The sequence below is a fragment of the Drosophila biarmipes genome, chromosome 3L (assembly GCF_025231255.1).
Source record: "Drosophila biarmipes strain raj3 chromosome 3L, RU_DBia_V1.1, whole genome shotgun sequence".
NCBI classification, from domain to species: domain Eukaryota; kingdom Metazoa; phylum Arthropoda; class Insecta; order Diptera; family Drosophilidae; genus Drosophila; species Drosophila biarmipes.
Genome location: NC_066613.1, coordinates 18,229,836 through 18,253,191, shown reverse-complemented (window position 1 = coordinate 18,253,191; position 23,356 = coordinate 18,229,836). Strand labels below are relative to the sequence as shown.

Genomic DNA, 23,356 nt, shown 5'->3' with positions numbered 1-23,356 from the left:
AACTAATAACGCAACATGCACATCTCTAGTTCTGGGAAAATAGTTTTTAAGTGATAAACAATCCTCGTTTATATTTGCAGACAGCGCGATAAGCACTGAAAATATATCACCACGCCCGCCTGTAGTCAATGCAGCATTCGAGGAGGCATGACAAATCTCTACGTTAAGCCGACAACTCCGCGGATAGCGTGGCATTAGGTTACACGGTCCCCGTCCCACTATCAATCAGATACGCCACTACATAGTGTGTATATAAAATCGCCCACACTCACAAGCCCATGGGGAGCAGAATGGCTGATAGTTCTGGGAGCGTTATCACCATCAATAATGGCCCGTCGGCGGGAAGTTCGCCGCCCTCGCAGCGGAAGTCCTCCTCATCGGAAACGCCACCGGAACTGCGAATCCTGTGTTTCGACCTCACGTTCTACAATCGTACCACCCAGTTCCTGCTTAGCTGTGCCGGCGTCTTTATCCTGTACATCCTCTACGGCTATCTGCAGGAGCTCATATTCACCGTAGAAGGATTCAAGCCCTACGGATGGTTCCTAACCCTCGTCCAGTTTGGCTACTACATTGGCTTTGGCCTGGTGGAACGGCGGCTGGAGGGCTATCGGATAAGCGGTGGTTCCTTCTGGAACATTGAGCCAGAGCCACGTTGCATTCCCATGAAAACCTACCTGGTGTTGGCCGCCCTCACCTTGGGCACCATGGGTCTGTCCAACTCCAGTCTCGGCTACCTGAACTATCCCACCCAGGTGATCTTTAAGTGCTGCAAACTCATTCCCGTCCTGGTGGGCAGCATCCTTATCCAGGGCAAGCGCTACGGACTGCTTGACTTTGCGGCCGCCACCTGCATGTGCATCGGATTGGCCTGGTTCACGCTGGCCGACTCTCAGATGACGCCCAATTTCAATCTGCTGGGCGTGGCCATGATTTCCGGAGCACTGCTCTGCGATGCGGCCATTGGAAATGTGCAGGAGAAGGCCATGCGGGAGCACAAGGCGCCCAGCAGCGAGGTTGTCTTCTACTCCTACGGCTTGGGTTTCGTGTACCTATTTGTGATCATGCTGGTTACCGGCAACTTCTTCAGCGGCTTCGCCTTCTGCTTGGAGGTGGGTAAAGGAGTTGTTTCTTGATGTATCACATTTAACTTGATTTCTTTATAGCACCCCTTGGAGACGTTTGGGTATGGCTTCCTGTTTAGTTTGTCGGGATACCTGGGCATCCAATTCGTGCTGGCTCTGGTGAGAAGTAGTGGTGCTCCCATAGCCGCTACCGTGACCACCGCACGCAAGGCGGTGACAATAGCCTTTTCCTTTGTGCTCTTCAGCAAGCCCTTTACGATGCAGTCAGTATATCTTAAACTTTACCCCTTGAATCTCTCCTTGACTTAACAATTTCATTGACAGATATCTGTGGTCCGGACTTATCGTTGTCCTGGGCATATACCTCAATGTCTACAGCAAGAAGAACAAGCTCACGGTAGCCGACATCCGGCAGAGATTAAAGCAGATCGGCGCCAAGGTTGCACGTTCGCCGAGTCGCAAATTCCTCATCGAAGTTTAGTTTAATACCAAAAATATGGGTCTACATTTTAGTCGACTTGTGAGAACAGTTTTCTGCAAGAAAACCGTGTACTATAATTACTTAATTATACGCTAAACGAAAACTCTGTGTGTTATCTGTCCATGTCGAGCTCCATCACTCGCTTGAAGAGATCCTGTCGCTCCTTGGCGGACGTAATCTGACCCATGGCTCGGTCCAGGAACTGCTTCTGGTGCTTGACTATGAACTTGTTGCACTGGATAATGGTGGCACCGATATAGAGGGTCCTAAACTTGGCCCGTACATCTCCAATCTGGAAAACCATGTTTGTAATGCTGGCTTATAGGTGTATAAATAAGACCTACCAGAGTAATTAATGGCAAAATGCTGGACACAAAGCGTTGACCACGATGGAGGCAACGTATGATGGCTATTTTGGTGCGATCATTGATGTACTTCACCCGGAATCCCTGCTCGATCACTCCTAGGCCGTAGACCCCATAGTATTTCTCCACGTTTTGCAGGAGGACTTTGGCCAGGCTGTTGTCATTGAGTCGCAGTGATTGTGTGGGTGTGAAGGGCACAATCTGCACCGCAATATATCTGTTTTTTAACGGTTTAATAATGGAAATTCTAAATATATTGGTAAATATTTACCTATTTTTTATGCGAACCATCGTTGATGCGAACGATCTGGCAACGTCGCCGATGTGCTGCCCAGAACAGAGCACCTGTCGATAACTTGTAGCGATAATTATAGGGTCCCATCACTAATTCGGTTTGTTGTGATCAGCTGGATCATCCATGTGATGATACAAATTTAAAAACAATGGACCCCGCGACGAATGATTACAAGGAGTTTGTCACCGACCTCGTCATTCCGCACCACCGGATGAATGTGAACATAAATCCCGACCACATCACCATGCTGGAGGGCACGAAGATCAAGAAGCAGCTTTCCCGCAAGCGCCGCGCTCACAAATCTGGGATTCTCAGTCGCAAGGAGTACGCCAAGCTCGGACTAAATACCCTGCCCACCAAGCAGATGAAGTACGAGGAAGCCCTGCCACTTCACCACCTGTGGAAGGGATATGTCCGCGAGCACCTGGAACTTAAGGAGGGAGACCAGGTGCCGGAAGTGCACGATCCTCGTTACGAAGAGTTCAGCCGCCAGCTGGTTAAACTAGATCTGCACGGCGCCAAGCTGAAAGTCGTCCAATCCAAGTGCCGCACCCTGGAGGATTTAGCTGGGATCTGTCTCATGGACACCAAGAACGTGTTGAAGCTCCTCGGCAAGGATCATCGGCTGAGGACGATTCCCAAGAGCGAGTGCGTCTTTGGAATGAAAGTGGGCAACATGCAGTTCACCATATTCGGTCAACACTTGAATATTCGTCCAGCCGAGAGAAGCGTTAAAAAAATCAAGAACTACGTGGAGCCCTTCATGTAGGAACTTCAAGATCAATCATTAGCCTATGATCCTATTACTTCATTCATAATAAACACAACAATTCGAATTTTTTGGAAAGAAACTCGGTGTTTTTGTGATATATGACACTTTTCTAAAATAAGGTTTTTCCAATGTGTATTTTAAGAATATTTTTGAAAAATTCTTTACAAAAAATTGAAATACAACTGTCAGTAAGTTTAGTTTTTCTTGTTTAATATATTATATAAAACCGTACATTAAATGTTTCTTTTGGGAATATCGCGCCGCGGTTCCTTTTTAGTTTCTAGACATTTTGTTTCGTTGCGGGAGAGATACCCAGATTTCCCAATTTCCAAGATGAAAAGGACAGATCTATGCGGCCGTCTTGGTCATGGTGATGACGGCGGATGGAACCAGGCCGAGCACCTCCAGCGGCTTCTCGTAATCGTCCTCGGCGAACAGTTTGCGCGGAAAAGTGGTCATCAGGGAAAAGGGCGAATCGATGCCAGTCTTCATCTGGATGAACACACGCACGGCGGACAACTGCTCCTTAACGTTGAAGGTCTCTTGGAGCGTGGAGCCGTCCTGTAGGCGCACTTGGATGCGGGTTTCGGTGTAGTCTCGCGGCGGAGACTTAACACCTGCGGGTGGCGACGAGACTGTGGTGGAACTCACTGATGGAGCTGGCTCTGATTTGCCTAGTTCCTTTTGTTCTCTGCGGGTAGATTGAAAGAAAGAAAGACACCATTACCAAGTAGATGACAGAGATTTGGAGAATCCCTACCTAGCTTTGCGGGCCGCCTTGTCCGCCTCGATTTGAGCCCTCACCCGGTCGCGGGCAGCCTTCTCCTCGTCCTTTTCGCGCTTGCGCTGCTCCACGATCTTCTTCATCTCGAGCTCCTCCATGCGACGCTTGGCCTCGGTCATGTCCTTGCCGGACTTAATGCGATTCTTTTCCCGCTGCAGAGCTTCGGTTTTTTCCCGCTCCTCCCGTTCGATGCGCTTCTGCTTGAGCTTCTCCTCGATAAGGGCAAGCTGTGCCTTCTTCTCCTCTTCGGTGAGGGCCTTCTTCTCCTCCGTCGACTCGGAAAAGTTGCTGTGTCCAGTCTTGGCTGCATGGTACTCCACTTCGGTGTGATCCTTCAGAACCTTGCCGCAATCGTCGCATTTCAGGGACTTGGCCACCGGGGAATCTGCAGAGGTTTCAGCGGCACCACTGCTGCTACTGGAGGCCGCACTGGCGGAGGAGTCCACCCCGGAAGTGAGGGGAATCACAGAGCCCGAACCCGGGGACTCCCCGGCATTTTGACGGGCCGGTAGTGGATCATCCACATGGGCCAGCAACCATTCCATGGCTGGTTCCACCTTGTTACTGGTCACTTGAAGAGCGTACTCTCTGTGGAAAAGTCAAGAAAATAACAACGTAAATTTTCGCAAAGTAATTCCATTTGCCGGTGGAAAGTCGGCTATGTGCCAGGCCCTTACACACGATCCCGGGGGAAACCCATATCCATCAGGGTCTGTACTTCACTCATGGCGGTAGCTTAGGGTTTTCCAGGAATTTATATTCGTATGATTTCGATTCGTATATTTATGAAAAGAAAATGTACAATGACACACAAAAACAAAGCTAGGCGATAGCCAACTATCGATAATTCAACAAACACGAAACCACCGGGGCTGTAAAATCTAGCTACGGAGGGCCAAACATAAATTTAATAAAAAAAACACTAAGTATAAAATTTGCATTGGGAATATTGAATAACGTTTTTAATGCTTAAAAATTTATTTTCTATTTATTTCTTATTTTACTGTAGTTAAAGATTTTTAAATATTACTTTACGATCTATATAAAATAATAGCTAGATCATAAGAATTTTCAAAAGTGCCCACTATCGATAACTAGCATAGACGGCAGCGTTTACCAACACTGGAAATTTGGCGTCTACGAAAGTGCTGCATTTTCTTTTTGTCACTTTGAAATAGAGTTTTCACAATTTCCCAGCCAAACCATGTCGCCTAAGACAAAGAAAATGGTCGTCAAGATCCCACGGCACCCGTACTTCAACGTGCAGGGCGAGCGCAGTGTGGAGCGCGAGGTGGAGTACCAGGTGCGAAAGTGTCGCGTGAATTTGGAGCGCATAAAATCGTCGAACACCCCGAATTCTCGACCTTTCCCTTTGAAGCCGAAGCCCAAAAGGTGCATTGTCCGCGTGGCCCGGCTGCCGGACGTAGAGCGCAGCGAGATTTCCGTAACCCCGGCCAGTTCCATAATGAACTCGGACATCGACGAGGGTAAGCGGAAAGGTTTTGCGAAATTGTCTAGGCGACCGACTAGCAGAATCCCTAAGGAATCCTTCTAACCCTTTGCTTTCCTCTTCTTGCAGGTAATTCCAGCGAATAGAAGCAATCAATGACCGGTCCTAATCATCACCCATCCTAATCTAAGATATATTGGTTTCTCCTATCCGGTTAACTACACGATCAATAACGCAACCAGTAATCAGACCCATTTTAACCGGAAGAAGTCATTACTTGTATTTAATGTAACAATCAAAAACCATTAATTCCTGACGATTATTTTACCATAAAATATGTGCACGAATAGCACACTCCTTTGTGCTAACGAGACTCGATTCATTAAATAAATTTCGTCAATGCAAATTGTTTAACTTTGGTTTTATTATTTTTGTTTGCAGTACTTACAGAACTTACATTACTCTACCAAACGGATTTATTTTTGATTTCATTTTTATTTTAAATGTTTTCGGCAGATAGGTTTAGTTGCAAACATGAATTTATTAATATTAAAGCCACCAATCTGGACGTAAAACCAAATCCAAATTATTATAATCGAAAACAATGTAATTTCTTTGGTGATTGCTATGTATTGATAAATTCAAATTTTTTATCTTATCTTACTTCCTTATCTTTTTTACACACTTTGGTTTCAGCAGTGTCAAAATTTGTTTGTTTTTCTCCTGACATTCTGAAATATTTTACACTAAACCAGGCTTATTTTTAAATTTTTGTTATAATTACGAGAAAAAAGTGATTTTACATTTACCCTTTTTTAAACAAGAGGATTTCATAAATTGTAGTCGAGTTCCCTAAACTATTTTAAAATGTTGTTTTAAAAAATAGCGGCATAAGGGCTGTAATCGAATAATATCATTGTATTTTTGTACATTCAACAAATCGATTCCACTAGTACCTATCGATACTTGTGTGTATCGATACCCGGGAGTCAGCTGTCAGCAGGAAAACTTTCTGGAAAACAAAAACAGGCCAAATTTCCCGTATCCGAACCAAGTCGAAAATCAGATCCGAAACATGAACTGGCACACGGGCAACATAGCGGAGGCCGTGGCGGAATCAAAGGCCAAGGACGCCGTCTTCGTGGTCTTCATAGAGGGTAAGTAGAAGCGCATTTGCAATGCCAATTTTCACCACGTCATGGTTGCGGATTTCGCCATTTCAGGTCAGGATGAGATGTCCAGAAAGCTGGAGCGGTTCGTGGACGACAGCCGGGTACGCTCTCGCCTGGAGACCTCGGATTTCGTGGCCATCAAAGTGCAGGGAAATAGCTCCGCCTACGGACAGTTCATGTCGCTATGTGGGTATCTCTTAGAATGGTTATTCATCCCAGATCTGTACAAGTGTCCCTTGGTTTTTCAGACAAAGTCGTGCCCGTTCCCTCGCTCTTTTTCATTGGCAAGTCGGGCACTCCCCTGGAAATAGCCACTGGAATCACGGCCAGCGTGGACGAACTCTCGGAGAAGATCGACAAGGTGCTGATCCTGGCGGGAAAGCGGACGGAGACCGAGGTGGCCGCCAGCACCTCCTCGATTGCGGGGGCCCTAGAGCCCAATTCGGTCAGGAGCTTTGCTGGAGCCGATGACTCGGGCAGTTTGAGCAACGCGGAATCAGTTCAAGGTAGTCAAAGGTCGATTTAAGGGATATACATTTTTCTTTCTTTAAGATCCTGTTCAAAGTTCAAATTCCATTAAACCGGCGAAAAATAACTCAATTCCTAACATTGCAGCTCCAGAAAAGTTCGAAGCACCGGAGACTGCTTCAGTTTCAAACTTGCCAACAGAAGAAGTGGACGAACGCAAGTCGAATCCTCCCAATTCTCCTGCAGCCTCAAGCTATTCCTCGATTCCTGCTGAACTATCATCCTCCAGCTTGGATGGAAACGCTGATGTTTCACCCGCCGCTGTGGCAGCAGAAAAGAGAGCAGCGGCCACCAAAGTAGAGGCTTCGGCATCCACATCCACAGCTGCTCGAAACTTTGCCACCGCTAATCTCATACCGGCAGTGCCATTGCTCACTCCTGCTGTTCCAGCTTCGATACAGCTACCGGCGGAGGGACCAGGGATCACACCCGCTGTTCCAGCAGAAGGGCCAGGAATCACAGAGTCCGAGGAAAGGATGGCGGAGGTTCGGAACCTCCTGGAGCAGAAGCGGAGGGAGCGTGTAGAAGAGGAGAAGCGGCTCGAGAAGGAGAACGAGCTGAGAAGACGTAGGGAGGGACGGGAGGCGCAGACCCAGCAGGCAAAGGCCAAGGAACAGGAGCTTAGGAACATGCAGGAACAGATTCGTCGCGAGCGTCAGGAGGAGCAGCTGGCCAGAGAGCGCATCCGTGCCCAGATCGCCGCCGATCGGGCGGAGCAAGCGCAACGCTTCAATTCTTCGGATCTGAACAGCTCGACCAACTCGGTGGCGCCCACCGCTGCCTCCAACGCCATCACAACAGAGTCTTCGGTGAGCTCTGTGGACGAGACGAGACTGCAGATACGTTTGCCAGGAGGAATACAACGCACTAAATCATTTCCAGCCGGCGAGGTGCTGGCCACCGTTCGTGTCTATGTGCGAAATGAGCTGTTGGCTGCCAGCGATGTGCGCGATTTTACCCTGGCCACCAGTTATCCCAGGAGGGAGTTCCAAACGGAGGACGAGGTCAAGACGCTGAGCGAGCTGAATCTTGTGCCTAATGCGGTGGTGCTGGTGCTGACCAAGGACCAAGTGAATCGTGTGGTGCGCAGCGGTGGCTCGCTTATGACCATGCTGGCCACATTCATTTGGGCCATGATCACACCGGCGGCCAAGGCATTCGACTACATCCACAAAATGGGCCTGCGCCCGCTCACCCAGAAGTTGACCGTGCTGATGGCCAACATCCGGTGGCCGGGACAACAGGGCAACGTGGAGATTCATCAAGGCGATGCGTGAGTTTTTTTTCGTTATGCTAACGTGTTTCGTAAACCAATATCTGGTTTTTTCAGTGCCGCCCGTCGCAACATGGACATGTTCTCCCTGCGACCCACACCAGCACCAGGCTACGAGTACGATGAGCCATCGACATCGACGGCAAGGCCCACGACGACCCCTGGAAGCGGAGCCACGGACAGACCTACCCCGCAAACGCAACCGGGATCAGGAAGCACTCCGCCGGCTCATAACGTCGGACAGAGCCAAGCTTCCGGCTCCCAGTCGCAGCAATTCCAACAGCGGCCGGGTGGATATCAGCCGCCAAAATATGGGGATGCGAACATTCGACGGCTGCAGGATACCAAGAAGGACGAGAATGATAAGGACAAGGCCACTTACAATGGGAACTCCACGCAGCAGCAATAGGGCATCACTTTCCTCGTCCAGCAGCCTCTAGATATACACCTATACAATAACCTGTTATGCTAAATTTAATTATATCAACTTAATATTCCACAAAATATATTCGATGTGTTTTAATTAAACAAATGTGAGCTTAGCAACTAGTTAGAGACACAAAAAGATAGTACAGCCGGAAGTCACTCGTTTGTGATGAGGATTCAAATCAAAATTAATTTCACATTGGTCTAAAGAATAATTTTTGCTTGTGAAAACTATAAAGTAAATTGTAATTACATTTTGTTAACTCATTTAATTAAATTCACAGTACATTCATATGTATTTAAAAGTACATATTTTGTCTTTTAATCGAAAAAAATCCCAACATTTTTAAGTCAATATATGAATAAACACGGGCAATGCCAACAAAGGTGAACTTATAAAATAATAAGTGTGATATTAGATGATATTGCTAGTTTCAAATGGGCTTCGTAACCAATTTTGTACACTTCAAATAATACCATCGAATTAGTAGCAATAATATAAAATATGACCTCTTTCTTTAAATTTACTAGATTTGCAGCTAATTAAAAACGTATGATTGTTAAGCTCCGAATCTCCAGTAGATCAAGTCAGTGGAAGCATCAAACAATAGTGGAGTCCTCTTAAGGCGCGCCTGGAAGTAATTGCGTTATAAAAAGTTGCCGCTTGCTTACAGGGTGAACCACATGAGGAACTGCAGCAATTTGTAGACATTCACGAGCGGTAACTTCCAATTGCTTTTCCTCTGCAGCGGTGGCACCAAGCTGGGGTAATGCACCAGGCTCCCGATATGGCAATTGGTGATGATGGTGCCACCGGGAACGCCAACGGGCACTGCATCGCCCTGCTTGACGCCATCGCAGTCGATGAGCTCCAGGGATTTGCTGAAGCAAATCCGAATCTCCGACAGATAACTGATGCCGTGCTTGCCATCGTACACGCAATGGATCGAGGGATTCTTGCCCAGCGCCTTGACTATGGCATTATTGATGGCCGCCACCGTGTTATTGGAATCGGGATGGATGTCGGAGGCGTCCAGGATGCGCGACATGATGTACTCCTCCCGCCATGTGAGTCCCTGCTCGAAGTACTTGAGTTCGTTGTCCAGCTCCTCGATAAGCATGGCACAGGTACCGTGCTTCTGCCACTCGTGTTTCCACAGCCATTCCGTGGAATCGACGCCCTTCAGATCCGGCCAGAAGGTCTCCAAGCGATCCTCGATGGGACTGAGTTTGTCCGGGCTAAAGCTGGCGGAGTTATTGCAGAAATTGGGACCGATTTGGTGGAGTTTCGTGGGCCAGATGCCGTGGATGGTCCAGAACTCCTTCTTTTGCGGCAAAGTGCACTCCTGGTCGGGATTATCCTCGCGCCAGTGATAGCAGGTTGTCACCGGCCACTGTTGCGTGAAGATCAGGACATCCCAGTTGTGATCCTGCATAGACAGCTCCCGCGAGGAGTCCTGCAGCGATTCATCGTCATCCTTGAAGGGGAACCCCTCGAAATCACTGTCATCGTCTCGACTCTTCTGTGGTTTCTCGTCCACCGCAGTTGATTCATCCGAATCCGATATGTCACTGCAACGAGAAACTTGAAACCATGAGTAATGGTGTGGATTAAGCAGGGGCTTTTGTTTGTTAGAAATGGATTACTCGGTCAGCCTTGAACTTGGTTGTCTCCCGGATTAGGGTAAAATGTTGGTTGGCTGGCAGGAGTCCAGGAAATTTTCCAATGGGACCTTTTAGCGTCGCTAGTTTCTTCTCCTACACTCACCTTAGGGGCGTGGACTTTATGGCCACCAGAAAGCAGGCCACAATGGCCACCAACAGAAACTGCTGGCTCCGCATTTTGTTGTAAAATAATAATAATATTGCGATGCAAAAACGATGGAGATGGGAGATGAGTGTGGTCTTGGGTGACCATAAGCGGCGTACGGCCAACTTCCACATACCGATAGTTTCGTCAGCCCTAGCCCTATTCGATTACATAGTATAGTTATCGGATAGGCGCGGGTTTTTTAAATTCAAAAGTAATTAACTTTGCTATGACCTCATACACCTAAGGTCAAATGGTTTCAGGTGCACTCCCATAAAATAATTTTAGACTGCTAATAACTTTACAGCCCTCGAATCAAAACGACACCCAAGTTGGCTAATAAATTCCAACAACTTATCGCTAACTGAAGGTACAAAAAATAGAAATAGGTGTTTCGGCTGATTAGGATTTATGAAATATACTTCGCCAGGTTGTCTGCTTGGGTTTTCTATCGAGTCTGGGTCTTGAAAATCCCCTGGCCACCCTTGATAAGACTCGGAATAGTGTGCTTCTGTTTTCTTTTTTAGTCATCCAACTTTAATTAGTGACAACGATAATTACACATTGCAATGCTGCTGTTGTCTTTTATCTATTCAGGTGTTGACTTCTGTTGAAAACCCAATGACTACAGGTACAACAGCAGCAAATCGAATGACTTGACACAGCAACAACGAATGGTGGCAATTGCTTAGCAATTGATTATTGCTTAACTGTACTTTGTACTTTTGATGATCCCCCATTTTTGGGTGGGCTTTTTGTTGGGGGAGTGGAGACCATGATGTGGTGGGGGTTTGAGTGGCCAGCTGTCGGAATTCCGAGTAAGTGGGGTAAAGCTGTCACACTTAATGCTCCATAAAAGTGAGGGGTATAATAGGGGTAGGAAGGTATAGTCTATTTATAAAGAGTTTTGATATACAGATTAAAATGTTTTAAAAATGTGTAAAATAATGTATGGATATTACAAAAATAAAGGATAGTAATTATGGATATCTTAATATAAATACCATATAGAATTATGTTTTATTTAATCACAGTTTTTCCCACAGGGTAACCACCTGGCACATCCCCCACACTTTATCAATTTACCAAATTCAATTAGTTAGATGCGGAGCGATAAAAGTCATTTACATGACGAACGAACTTCTAATCTATAACCCCCCTGCCGTGGCTTTTCGTGCACCATATTCAAACAAATTCCCGCTCATGTCTGGGGATTTTATCAACAACATTTGTGATTATTTTCGTGTCATGTTTTTGTAAGCCAGAACTTGGGCAGCCAGCTTTTATGCAGATTTGTGAGTGGGGACTTTTGTTTGATGACAAATTAATTTAATAATAACAGCTGCAAAAACATTTTGTAATCAATTTCAGCCACCAGCGCCCAAGAACTTAACAATTATCCTCGGTGTACAATCAATTAATGTTGTTTTTAGGCAGAGACCGTGGGCTTAATAAGGTTTGGCCTTCGGTGCAGGAAAATTGTTTTCGCTTTCATTTGAAATAACTTTCTTTTGGGGAGGGTAATAAATTTTAAAAAATCTTCCCACCTCCTTATATTTTTTCATCCATTTCTAGCATTTTTCCCATACAATCAACGCTATCATAAACATGGGGGGGGGGGGGTATTCCCCTTAAGACGTTTTTTTTTTGGAGGAAGCCATCTCATTTTTTCTCTCTCTCTTGCTGTACGCTTTCCACTTTCTAGTGCACCCTTTCTCCTTTCCTTTGGCGCCTGCGCAAGCGGGAAAGAGAGCTTCGCCTTTGTGGGAGGAGTCTAGTCCTGGCCTTATATAGAGTTTTCCGACGGGGGACACCCGGTAATTGCTTCAATTTGGCGTACATATCCGGATCCGCTTTTCACCCTCACCCTTATTTTTCACTTCTCTTTTTCCGGCTTCCTTCGCTGGTTGTTCTTGTGCAATTGCTGTGTAAATGGCATGAGAATGATAATTGTAGCAATTATAATATTAAATTGGGAGATCATGGCTCACAGGGTTTTCCCTCCCATTTTCCTCCTCTCCGCTTCCTTCTTTATGTAGCATACTTTTTTGCTGTCAGCTCTTCCGTTTTTTCGTACTCCCCCATTTCCTTGGGGGGATTTTTTGCACTCGACTGCTGTGTATTCTGCCGGATTTGTTTGTTAATTAGAATTCTAGCGTTGAAATTAAAATGCTCACTCCGCTGGGGGTAGAAACGGGGGGGAGGGCGGCAAACGGGAACTGTCGGGGAAAACTTCAACTAGTTTTTCGGGGCGTTGGCTGCCAGAGGGGATTTTCCACTGCCGTTTTTTATTTGTCTGCCTCTGTCTCGCTTAATTACTGCAGTTTATTTTCTAAGTGAGACTAATTAACAGGCAATTCGCAGCATTGCGGCACATTTCCCTCCTTTTCGGCACAAGATTTCCGCTTTATGTGTGTGCGAGAGTGGTCAGCATTTCGGGCTAGTTAGTCGGTTGTGATGGCTCTGGACTTGAAAGTTTTCGAGGACATTTGCAAACTCTTCGCATGTGTAGTTCGGCAGTTGCAAGTCGGTCGAGTCCAATTAGCTGCAGTCTTATGTGGGGCAAATTGTTTTATTTTTAAGATTTCATTTCGTTTTGCTACTGTAGTGACAAGTCTTATAGTGACCGGTGTCAGGGGTGACTACAATAATGGGTGACAAGTGTCATGGATGAATGGCAATCTCTTGCTTAAAGAAAAAAATGTTTTCGGAAACTATAATATAATTTCTTAGAAAAATATTGAGTTTATTTTGGCATGACTTATGTATGCATTATCTAAATTTTCTAAATACACATATATAAAATAACAAGTCTCATTTATGAAATATAATTTTCTTATACATAACCAGCATTTTTGAAAGCTTTAATTTATTATGAAATATGTTCTAAAAAAATGATGGTCTTGTTATTTTGCCAACAAAATATAAATATTTTTGATAGATCCTTTTGTATTTAAGTAGAACAATAGGCAGGCTAATCTTAAATATTTTATTTATTAATACTTTAACACCGAACCATGTGTCCAATTAAAGCAATAAATCGAAGTCTAGCTAATCGACTGTCCGCTGAATTGCGGCGAGCTAAACTAGACATTGATTTGCCACCTCGGGTCGCAGGATTTCGCCTTCGTCGCAACCCCTGCAGGAATCGTAGGGTAACTGGGCCACAAATTTACGTTATTAGTGCAACATTAGACGCTCGGCTAATTATCAACACTGTCTGAGGCGCAAAAAGCCCGCTTAACCTCCACCTATCCGGCCAACCACCTACTCCGACGCCGCCACCAGCAACAGTCCACCACCATTTACCATTTGAATGGCGCCCATTTCAGCACACCCACCCACCGGCCATAAAACATGGCTCCCAGAACCCCCAGCCACCCAACCACCCACTCACGCACGCACGTAGAGCGCAACCCTCGCACGTTAATGAACGTAAAATTCACTTAATTCCAACTTTAGCCATGAATTAAGCACGACAAATGGACGCTAAGAGGATGGTAAAGTGGGTGGTGAAGTGGGCTGCCTTTTCCCAGTAAAGCAGTGGGTGGCATGGGTGTGGTACCGAAGGGATCCCCGGGATAAATAAGCACAAAGACGTGCCACGAGACGTGGAAAAAGCTGCAGAGAGAGAGATGGCAAGCAGAGAAAGGGACAGAGTCGAACAATAAGTAAATGTGCTTTTATGGCTCTTAATTAAGGCAATGATGGGGTGTTTTAATACGTTTGCCAAATGTTAAATGACAAACTGCCAGTCGAGTCGTCGTTATGGCCCGGCTTCCGATCCACTCACTCTCATTTACACAGAAAACAAGGGGTATCTTTCTATCTGTAAGTAACAAATTAAAATTAAATTAAAAAAGTTATAGAGGCAACTCAAATAATTTCAATATGTTTAGATTAAATGGCAAATCCGTTTTAACCGATGTCACGGGTGACAAATATCAGGGAATACCAATGTCAGGTGTGACCGGTGTCGTGGGTGACTGATTCTACTATTATCAAGGGTGACAAAGTCAGGGATGACCAGTGTCATGTGTTATTTTGATAACATTCTAATGGAGACAATAAGTAATTTAATAAATTCAAAAAATTTAATATGTTCTTGGAAAAGATTTTTTTTTTTAAACCAATCTAATTACTAAAACCGACAGGAGTGTCAATTACTCTGATTATTTTCTCCAGTGTAAACGGGATTACTCCCATACATGTGTCTTAATGAAGCTGCTGCGAAAGCGGTTTGGAAGCTTTTCCTTTTTTACTTTTTTTTTTTAATTTCCCTGCAGCTCAGAAGATCTTCCCTCTGCCTCTTCTGTAATTTGGCTGCCAACCCGACCCATCTTTTGACTAATTGCTCGGACTGATTCAAAGATTTATGACGCGCACTGTGCACTTGGCATGCTTAATGAGCAATTGCGCCAACACTTTTGGCCCCCTTTGACTTGTTCTCAAGGATCGAAATGGGTTCAGTAATAATACAACATTTTATGGCTGATTGAGCGAATTGAATTTCGGGCCCGGGGTAGATTTTATGATTTGCAAATGTTTGTCTCGAGCAGTTTATGGCTACATTTCGGTCGAAACATCCAAAAATGGCCGCAATTTGTGGGCTTTGTGATGAGTGTGTGTGTATATCGTAAAAATCAGTGTGGCACATAAAAATCCAAATGCGCCATTTGCAAGGCTGGCAAAATAACATTTTCAACACTTTTTGTTTGATTAATCAAATGTATGCGAAGCCAAGGGGCAGGATTTTCAGATGCGACTCGTATCTATTTTCCCTCAGTCCCTCCTCCTCCTCATCCCTCCGGACATTTAGTCCATATTATTATGCCACGCACGTTCTGGAGCGCAAAAAAAGGAAAACGAACGGAAACAAAATAAAAGCAGCAGCAGCAAAGCGGAAACGGAAGAGAGACCAACAAAACAATCATCTAACAAAAAATGGCGCAACCTTTGTTATTTTTTATGATTTATTTATATATTCAAAACAAATGCAATTGGGTTTATTACACATCAATAGGCCCCAACGACCACCAAAGCAAAAATTTGCGGTGCGCGGTGTTTCGGGGGATATGGAAAAAATGGAGGATGGATTGATTTACATGGAAAATGTATAAATATCCATGTCAGCGGCAAACGTGATCAAATTATGGATGATTTGGTATGCGTTTAGAATAGCAAACATAGCTATTTAGTTACATTTTTATGTAATTTTAAACAAATTTTTAGACTAAATTAGGGGGTCAAAACATTTCTTAAAACTCTTAAAAACTTTTGAAGAAATAAAACAAAATAAGGGCTTCTCCAGCTTGTGTGAAAATATGAATGCAGATTTGTCAGGACTCAAGAAGTTGTTCAAACAAGCAAATCGCAGCCCCACACATGCGTAAGTATTCCCTTTTCTATGCTCCAGGGAGCAGCCTCGCATAAGACGATGAGAAATGGTGGGGTTGCTGCTGGGAACTTGGGAGGGGGCTATAAAGAAAAGTATCCTTACGACCACAAGGAGGCAATTCGGAATGTGTGCAAACAGTAAAATGGCACGCGTTGTCATATTTCAAGGAACAGAAACAAAAAGAAACGCTTTGAAGGACTCGGAGATTATGATTTGTTTTGCTTGGCGCTTAACGAGCCCATGATATAACACATACTCCCCGACCCGCGATCCCGTCCTTTAAGTATGCTAACCATGTCTCCGAGCGTGTCCTTATTTTTCAACTTGACATCCGACAAATTTGTACAGATTTGTTAGAATTTGTCAAGTGTGTGTCTCGGTGTGTGCGTATGCAAATAAACATTTCCACTTAAAAGATATATCCCAAGATGTTTTTTGTGGGGCCCAAGAAATTGCTGACATCATGTAGGCAAATTGCGTAAGGAGGCTCTGACATTGATTTGACATGAACCCTGAACCCCGAATCCTTAAGCCAGAGCATTACAAATCTATTTGTTTTTTTGCCTTTTGGTGCACAAGCAAAAAATATTGTAGGTATTAGAAATCTGAAGGAAATACGTCGTCTTACCCCACATTATCACAAAATAAAATATATTTTCAAATACTTGCAGACCCCTTTACTGATTTAAACACAAGGGATCTATGGCTGAGATTTCTTTTATAGTAAACTAGGATGCTATGTATAACGGTGCTTATTTTGGGGAATTTTTTAACGTGTACCTTCAATCCTTTTGCCTCAATCAACCCTCTGAATTCAAAGACGCAACAACAACTTTCTTCGCCTAACCCTTTTTTGTTCTTAGGGCTGAGTAAATTGATATGACAAATCCGTAGGAGCCAGCAGTTTAATGAAGTGAAAAATTGCCAAATAACCAAAAATTAAATGAAACAATGGACAGCCGGCTGCAAAAGAGCCGGCTACATAGAAATCTGTATATATATCTAGCCAGTTTTGGTATATATCCATGTTTATTGTTTTTATTTTTTGCTGGCTTTTCAGGCCTTCTCCTTGGGCTGTGTAAACAAAAATTGAACAAATTTCCAGTTCAGTGGCTTTGTGGCCGTTTGGCCATTTATAAAAGTTCCATAAGTCAGTCCCAGAGCGGGGGCGTGGCCAGCCCCCCGAGGCAATTTGTATTTATTTGCCGGATTTCCATGTTGAAATTGCTTTCGTGTCTTTTATTTGTATAAATATTTGCAGGACACTCGCAGCCCCCAGAAGCGGGCAACACTTTTCGCCTGCAATTGCTACGCTCTTCCTTATTGTTTGTGGCTAGCAAAAATCATACACAAATTTGCGGTGGAAATTCTCCGAACCCGCCTCGATTGTCTCCGAGAAATATACGCTTCGTTAGACACATACGCAAATTGTAGCCAACAAATGTCAAGAAAATTTGAAATTTCATAACCATAGCCGAGCCGAAAACTTCATGCACGAATGGCATTCTCCATTTTCCATTTCCCGTTTCGCCTTTCCCACTCCCACACATGCTACACATGGCTAACAAGGCTGGGGACGAAAATCAGATTCAGAATCCGAATCAGAGTTGAGCCCCGAAAATGCCAAGATCATGGGAGCCATGACACCAAATTGTTTGCCCAGCCAAACAGCAACAGACCAACTTGACTCTTCGCACTCTCAGCCCCTTTCAGTTTTGGCAAATTTGCGTGCGGATAAATTGCAATCCACCCTGAGGTCGGATCCAAAAACAGTGGGATGACGAAGGTGCACTCAAAAAACTAAGTTCTTGCCTCTATATAGGGTCTAACATTTCCCTAAGAAGCTGACAATCTTTGAAGTCATAAAATTAAATCAATTTCAAAATATTTTATAAGGTTTTTTTATAGGTTACCTTTATATAAGACCTAAAATTTCCCTAAAAAACTAACAATGTTGGAAATCATGTAGTTATATCATACTACAAATATTTTATAGGTATTTTCTTCATATAGGGCCTAATATTTTCATAAAAAGCTAACAATGTTTTCAATCATGGTGTTATATCATAATATTTTATAAGGTATTTTATACTTCTTGCTTTTATATTTGGGGCTAGAATTCCCCCACAAAAATTACAATGTTTGAAATCATGAACATATATAATTCTAAAAATATTTGATAGATTTTTTATATAGGGCCTAATATTACCTTAAAAAGCTAACAATGTGGAATCATGATGTTATATCATTCTAAAAACATTTAATAAGGTATTTTATAGGTCGTTTCTTTATATAGGGCCTAGCTTTTCCCCAAAAAACTTAAAATCATGAAGGTATATTATTTTAAAAATATTTTATATGTTATGTTATAGAATAAAATGTTTAGAGTTAAATTAAAAGCAGGTAACCCTAACATAAAAAAGTTTAAATGAGCCTAACAAAAATATTCTAAAAATTAATAAAAATTTAGTTATAGTTGTATAAAGTTAGGATAGTACTTTCTATGTCATATATACATGTATTTGGAAACTTAATATGATTTACCTTTATTCAACTGTATTAAAATCTTAAGATATTTTTCCAAGTGCAAGGACTTCTAGGAGTGTTTGGACTCCCGGAGTTTTGCGGTCGACTTGTGAGTCAGTTGGCGTCGCTGCATTTGTTGTCTTTTAATCACCAGCTAACTAGGAGTTGACTTCATAATTCTAATTGTGACTCTGATACGGCAGGGGAACTCCCACCGCCCTCGCCCAGCCTCGGGAACAGGAGAAAGTACGTGACTCGGTCTTGGAATATCGAGTATTCGATGTGCTCCGATGGGCAAACAATAAATTGCAACTGCAGGCATGTTTGCAGAGGGCCTGGAGTCCTATGATAAGTGACCTGTTGAGAGGCATTAAATTGATTGAGTTCACCGGGAGGTGGGGCAGACACCGATGAGGTGAGCTAATCTCAACTGAAAGTGTTGGACCCCGACTAGATAAGCTAATGATGTCCAAATATTTGCCAGTAGTTGGGCCAGTGAGTTATGAAATCGCTGGAAATGGCTTGATTGATCGGAATGCGGGGATTGGGAAACCACCTCGGCGTGAGATTGACGCTTTCGGGGGGTTTTCTTATCACGCGACTTGGGTTTTAATTGATAAGTCGGATGCATATTGCTTTAATCTGCCTGGGAATGCCTAGATTACGATTTGATTGGTCGCTTTGACGGCTTGAAGGTTAGTATGTGGATTAGCTTGACTTATGTGATAGGATTGCTTTATTTACTTGTGTTTTTACTATATTTTTATGGTGCGCCCCTTCAGCTGTGTTAAATAATTTTTAGTACTCAAAATGATAACTAACAATGGCCATAGAATAAAAATCAGGTTTGCCATTGATTTAATAGCTTAACAGGTTGAACTTTGCTTAAAAAAATATGCCTAATATATAGTGAACTACTTTATAATTAAATGTATCTTAGATACAATAAAATCCATTCGTTGTACCAACAATCTTGCCTTGTTTGCACTGTTCTATTGGAAAATACTGCCTCAAGTTTGCTTCTTGCACTTTATTACCAATCAATGCCCACACAGCTGGTTCTGCTACTGTTGTTTGTACCCCTGTCACTTTCTCCCGCCCCTCCACTAGCTCCTCTATCACCTTTCTCCCAACTCCCCGGATTCCCCTCAATCCCTCTTAACTTGAACTTCGTTCTTTGGCAGAACGCCATGAAAGGTGGCTCAAAGTCATAGCGAGTCAATCATAAATATCCAGTGCCCGATATCTTATCAGCCGTTGAAAGCACTTTACTAATAATTAAAATGTCATCATTAAGAAATATGAAAAAGTCAACAGAGGCCCCAAACCTCCCCCATGGCAACCTCTATCTCCCACTTACCTGGCCACGCTCCGAACGATCCATCTATAACCGATCCCAACTGCAGTTGAAGAATTTATTGTTTTGCTATTGACTATTTAAACTCGATAGAGGCCTGTGGGGGCTTTCCAATGATTCTTTCTGCTTTTATCGGAGTTGGGAACTGGTATTTACCTTTAAACTGGACTAGTGTGATGGTGAAATTAACCCATTAAGGCAAAATGTTAAATTTAGGGATTTTTTTAAATTTAAGTATTTTTTAAATTAATTAATATTATAAAAGTTGTTTTTTAATATATCTCTTCATATTTTGATGTAATAAATAATTTTAAATAATTTAATCCATGAAACTTTCAGAAATTTTTACATTTACATATATTTTAATATAAATATTATTATTATATTATAAAATTATATAAAAAAAAGGGTTGACCAAATTTATAGGTTTTTCTAATGGTTTTGAAAACTAAATTCCACTTCCGTAGTTTGATAGGGCCTCTGGATACCCAGCCACATGGGTTAAGCTGACAATTGTCTGGGCTTCACTGCGGCTCTGAGTCTGTTGACACTAATGACAGACTATAGGCGTCAATTTTCGTGTCACATTTTCATTTTCCCGGTGCCAGCGGCGACACAGTAGCTGCATTTTCAATTATAAACAGATGTAAAGGCCTGATAAAGCACCTATGCACCACGGCGGAGGCCCGAGCCTCAGCCGCAGATAGTCGTACTTGCACATAGCCCAGTCGTGGCCACATACCATCTTATCGGCCTGCCAGGGAGCATTTCTCGATGCCCGCGCCCTGGTACTCGAGCCTGTAATGAGTCGTGTCGCCGTCGACGGAGGCTCCTCTGCTGCTGTTTGCTCAGATGAGTTTTTAATTAAATGCTATCGGTTTGCGCCTTAAATAAATTGAAATAATCAATTTATATTACGTATACGACCCGCCTGGCTCCAGCTACGGCTCGGGCTCTCGGTCTCCTGGCTCCCGAACTCCGAGTCAACAAATTTAATTGAAAATCTAAACAGAGAGTCAACATGACGGAAAGTCAAATGACGAACGTGCCCCTGGTCGTTGTTTCCTCTTGGCTTGTTTGTGTGCATAATTGTAAAATCAATACAAATATATCCCTGCCTGGTCCAGGTCTGATTCCCCCAATCTCCCCCAGCAATCATCGCAGCCAGACCTTATCTGCTGCTCTCCCTCTCTCTGGTATTTATTTCCACCTTTTTTAGGGTTTTCCTGATTTGGCTGATTGAAAATTATTCGCTTTGCTTTCAATTAAAGCTGTCGTTGATATGGAGGATGATCGTAAATCTTGGGCGACTCACTCGCCCCACCTTCTCGGGGGTATTATGGATTTATGGGCTACCGTATCTGTATCTTTATGGGGACGGTAGTCTTATCGACTTCATTAACCAAACAAATGTGTTTATTGGCGGGAATGTGCCATAAAAACAGCGAATGCGCTTAGCCTTGATAAATAAACAAATTAAATAAAATTATTGTACTAAAAGTATTATTAATATTATTAACTCTGCGATCAATCGCCACGGAAGTCGCCACGTTTTTTATGGTCTCAGAGGGTTCCAGAAATAGTCTGGGTCTATTGAATTATTGGATATTATCATTTATGGGGGGACTATTATTGCCTGGCTGCATTACGCGCAAGTTAGCCAATCAGTGGAGGATGGTGTAGGGATCGGGATGGGGTTTATAGGGGAAAAATATTACTAAAGCGATTTTTCTTTACAGAACTTAATTTAAATAATGCTAAATCTAAAAAAAATATATATAAATAATTGAAAATGGATGTGACTAGAAATATTACTCAAAAACACAATTTAAATACTAAAATGTTGTCTTTATTTTTCCGAGGAACAAGGATTCATAGGCTTTAAAATAAAAGCAAGAGTTTAAAATACTGTTAAATTACTGATATTTAAAGATTTATTGCAGAATTAGAACTTTCCTTCTGAGGGTATATTAATTATTTGTATACTTATCAGTGGTTTCTTATTAAAATATAAAGGAGATACACCATTTGTTCATAAACTAAAAAATTTTGTATTTTCTAGATAAATAGGGATATTTATTGTACAATTATTTTCTAGTATTACAGAAATGTTTGTAATTCTTGTTTAAATAAAGTTAGTTTAAAAAGGCCTGATAAGTCTTTAATTTCCTATAATGTCTCCCCCTTTTTGGACCGTCCCTGGGCAGCCCCTCGGATTAGGTCATTTATATGCAGGGCCCGAAATGCAAGGCACAAACGCCATTTGCACCCAATTAGTGACATTGGACCCCCAAATGGCCGTCGCCCGGGAATGGGTATTGATTGGATGCCATCGCAGGAGGAGGTGATTAGTAGGGTGAGTTAGGAGGCGGCTCTATCTGGCTACTGTTTCCGTTTACCGCGTGGGGATTATCTGCCGATAAGCCTGGATAGCCTGGGACTTAGGTTGGTTGGCCGGCTTCCCAAGCTCATATCAGTTTTATTGTGTGATAATAGCAATAAAATAAATGCCTGATTGTACCCTTTGATGCACCCCAATGCCGAAATTACTCCCCTTAAAGCTCTTCCCATTTGCATTCGCAATCAATCACTTGGGGCGTCGAAGGAAGAGCAGACTTGAAGTACAATTTGAAAAATCACGCTACACTTGCTAACACAATTTCGTGTAAGCCTCAGCTTTTCGTGGGCTTTTCCTTTACATCGCTTTTCCTGCTCTTCCTAAGTACTCGGCGGAGAAATGGCTTTTCCCGACTGCCTGGGTGGAGCCAATCGAAATGATAAATGCTAATTTGAGGCAAGATCACGCATAAACCAACAATAAATAAATCAAATGGCAGGTCGCACAAAAAAGTTGCCCCTCCTTGGGAGAAATCAGGGTGGGGTTGCCTCATATGAATGCGATTTCGGGCCACTTATGCGTGGCCATGTAAAAAAGCTGGAAAATCGGGGAACCTTGGCACGCATTTCACTTACTTTTTTGCTCGCAAATTGTTAAGTGATTTACGAGACAGGAGGCGAAGCCATTTATTAGATGAGATTAAGTAAAGGGAGCAAAGGCCGTTGAACGGGAAGCACCAACCCGCTGCAAAATGCCCCCTTCTTGGGCTCTGTTTGCCTGCATAAAAGTTTCCAAATGGCAGAAAGTTTCTCTTCTACACTTTTCCTCTGAGCTCAATAGGAATTTCAGCTACATTATGGGAGATTACGTAGACATGGACCAGGGGGAGGCGGGGAAAAGCAGTGACAGGGGTTTGAATTGAATAAAAGTTTGGGGCGAACTTTTATTTTTATGGCTCCAGATTATATCAGTTCAAGTGTAATTTATATGCTTTATTTTTCTATCTTCTCTGAACTATAAAGGAAATATAAAAATCATTAAAATGGTTATTAGAAATTAGGTTAAAGTTATATTTTGAACTTCTACTTCTGCCATAATTTACTTCTAAAGGTCTTAAACAGAATCTGTAATGTTCCAAAATTTTTATAAAGACCTATTACTATATATAGTGTATTACTTACTTTCTCCTATGACTACTTCAGAATAAACCTGGAAATAATAATGCTTATTTAGGGAAATACATCTATAGAACTCCTTTAAGGGCTTTAAAAAGTATTTTAAAAGTTTATTAAGTTC

At 43.0% G+C, this 23,356-nt stretch overlaps 7 protein-coding genes across 7 annotated transcripts; 4 read left to right on the top strand and 3 right to left on the bottom strand.

The window, feature by feature from the left end:
- Nucleotides 1-7: 7 nt before the first annotated feature.
- On the top strand, nt 8-1,669 carry LOC108035414 (adenosine 3'-phospho 5'-phosphosulfate transporter 2). Its single transcript, XM_017111036.3, has 3 exons — nt 8-1,112; nt 1,167-1,348; nt 1,410-1,669. Exons 1-3 carry the CDS (start codon nt 279-281, stop codon nt 1,564-1,566), a joined length of 1,173 nt encoding a protein of 390 aa, XP_016966525.1. The 5' UTR covers nt 8-278; the 3' UTR covers nt 1,567-1,669.
- Nucleotides 1,549-2,343, bottom strand: LOC108034410 (uncharacterized). The gene is made up of 3 exons (XM_044094945.2): nt 2,203-2,343; nt 1,911-2,148; nt 1,549-1,858 (listed from the first exon to the last, which is right to left on the bottom strand). The coding sequence occupies exons 1-3, from the start codon at nt 2,220-2,222 to the stop codon at nt 1,679-1,681; spliced, it is 438 nt and encodes a 145-aa protein (XP_043950880.1). The 5' UTR covers nt 2,223-2,343; the 3' UTR covers nt 1,549-1,678.
- Nucleotides 2,344-2,374: 31 nt separating this feature from the next.
- Nucleotides 2,375-3,184, top strand: LOC108035415 (ribonuclease P protein subunit p29). The gene has a single exon (XM_017111037.3). It carries the CDS (start codon nt 2,375-2,377, stop codon nt 2,993-2,995), a length of 621 nt encoding a protein of 206 aa, XP_016966526.1. The 3' UTR covers nt 2,996-3,184.
- A 3-nt stretch (nt 3,185-3,187) lies between these two features.
- LOC108035416 (UBX domain-containing protein 1) lies at nt 3,188-4,624 on the bottom strand. Its single transcript, XM_017111038.3, has 3 exons — nt 4,460-4,624; nt 3,759-4,370; nt 3,188-3,689 (listed from the first exon to the last, which is right to left on the bottom strand). Exons 1-3 carry the CDS (start codon nt 4,507-4,509, stop codon nt 3,347-3,349), a joined length of 1,005 nt encoding a protein of 334 aa, XP_016966527.1. The 5' UTR covers nt 4,510-4,624; the 3' UTR covers nt 3,188-3,346.
- Nucleotides 4,625-4,894: 270 nt separating this feature from the next.
- Nucleotides 4,895-5,638, top strand: LOC108034606 (uncharacterized). Its single transcript, XM_017109540.3, has 2 exons — nt 4,895-5,269; nt 5,362-5,638. The coding sequence occupies exons 1-2, from the start codon at nt 4,987-4,989 to the stop codon at nt 5,376-5,378; spliced, it is 300 nt and encodes a 99-aa protein (XP_016965029.1). The 5' UTR covers nt 4,895-4,986; the 3' UTR covers nt 5,379-5,638.
- Nucleotides 5,639-6,198: 560 nt separating this feature from the next.
- LOC108035411 (UBX domain-containing protein 4) lies at nt 6,199-8,713 on the top strand. The gene is made up of 5 exons (XM_017111031.3): nt 6,199-6,389; nt 6,456-6,590; nt 6,653-6,910; nt 7,020-8,205; nt 8,263-8,713. Exons 1-5 carry the CDS (start codon nt 6,308-6,310, stop codon nt 8,612-8,614), a joined length of 2,013 nt encoding a protein of 670 aa, XP_016966520.1. The 5' UTR covers nt 6,199-6,307; the 3' UTR covers nt 8,615-8,713.
- On the bottom strand, nt 8,710-10,546 carry LOC108035410 (ribonuclease Oy). Its single transcript, XM_017111030.3, has 2 exons — nt 10,400-10,546; nt 8,710-10,203 (listed from the first exon to the last, which is right to left on the bottom strand). Exons 1-2 carry the CDS (start codon nt 10,471-10,473, stop codon nt 9,300-9,302), a joined length of 978 nt encoding a protein of 325 aa, XP_016966519.1. The 5' UTR covers nt 10,474-10,546; the 3' UTR covers nt 8,710-9,299.
- Nucleotides 10,547-23,356: the final 12,810 nt, after the last annotated feature.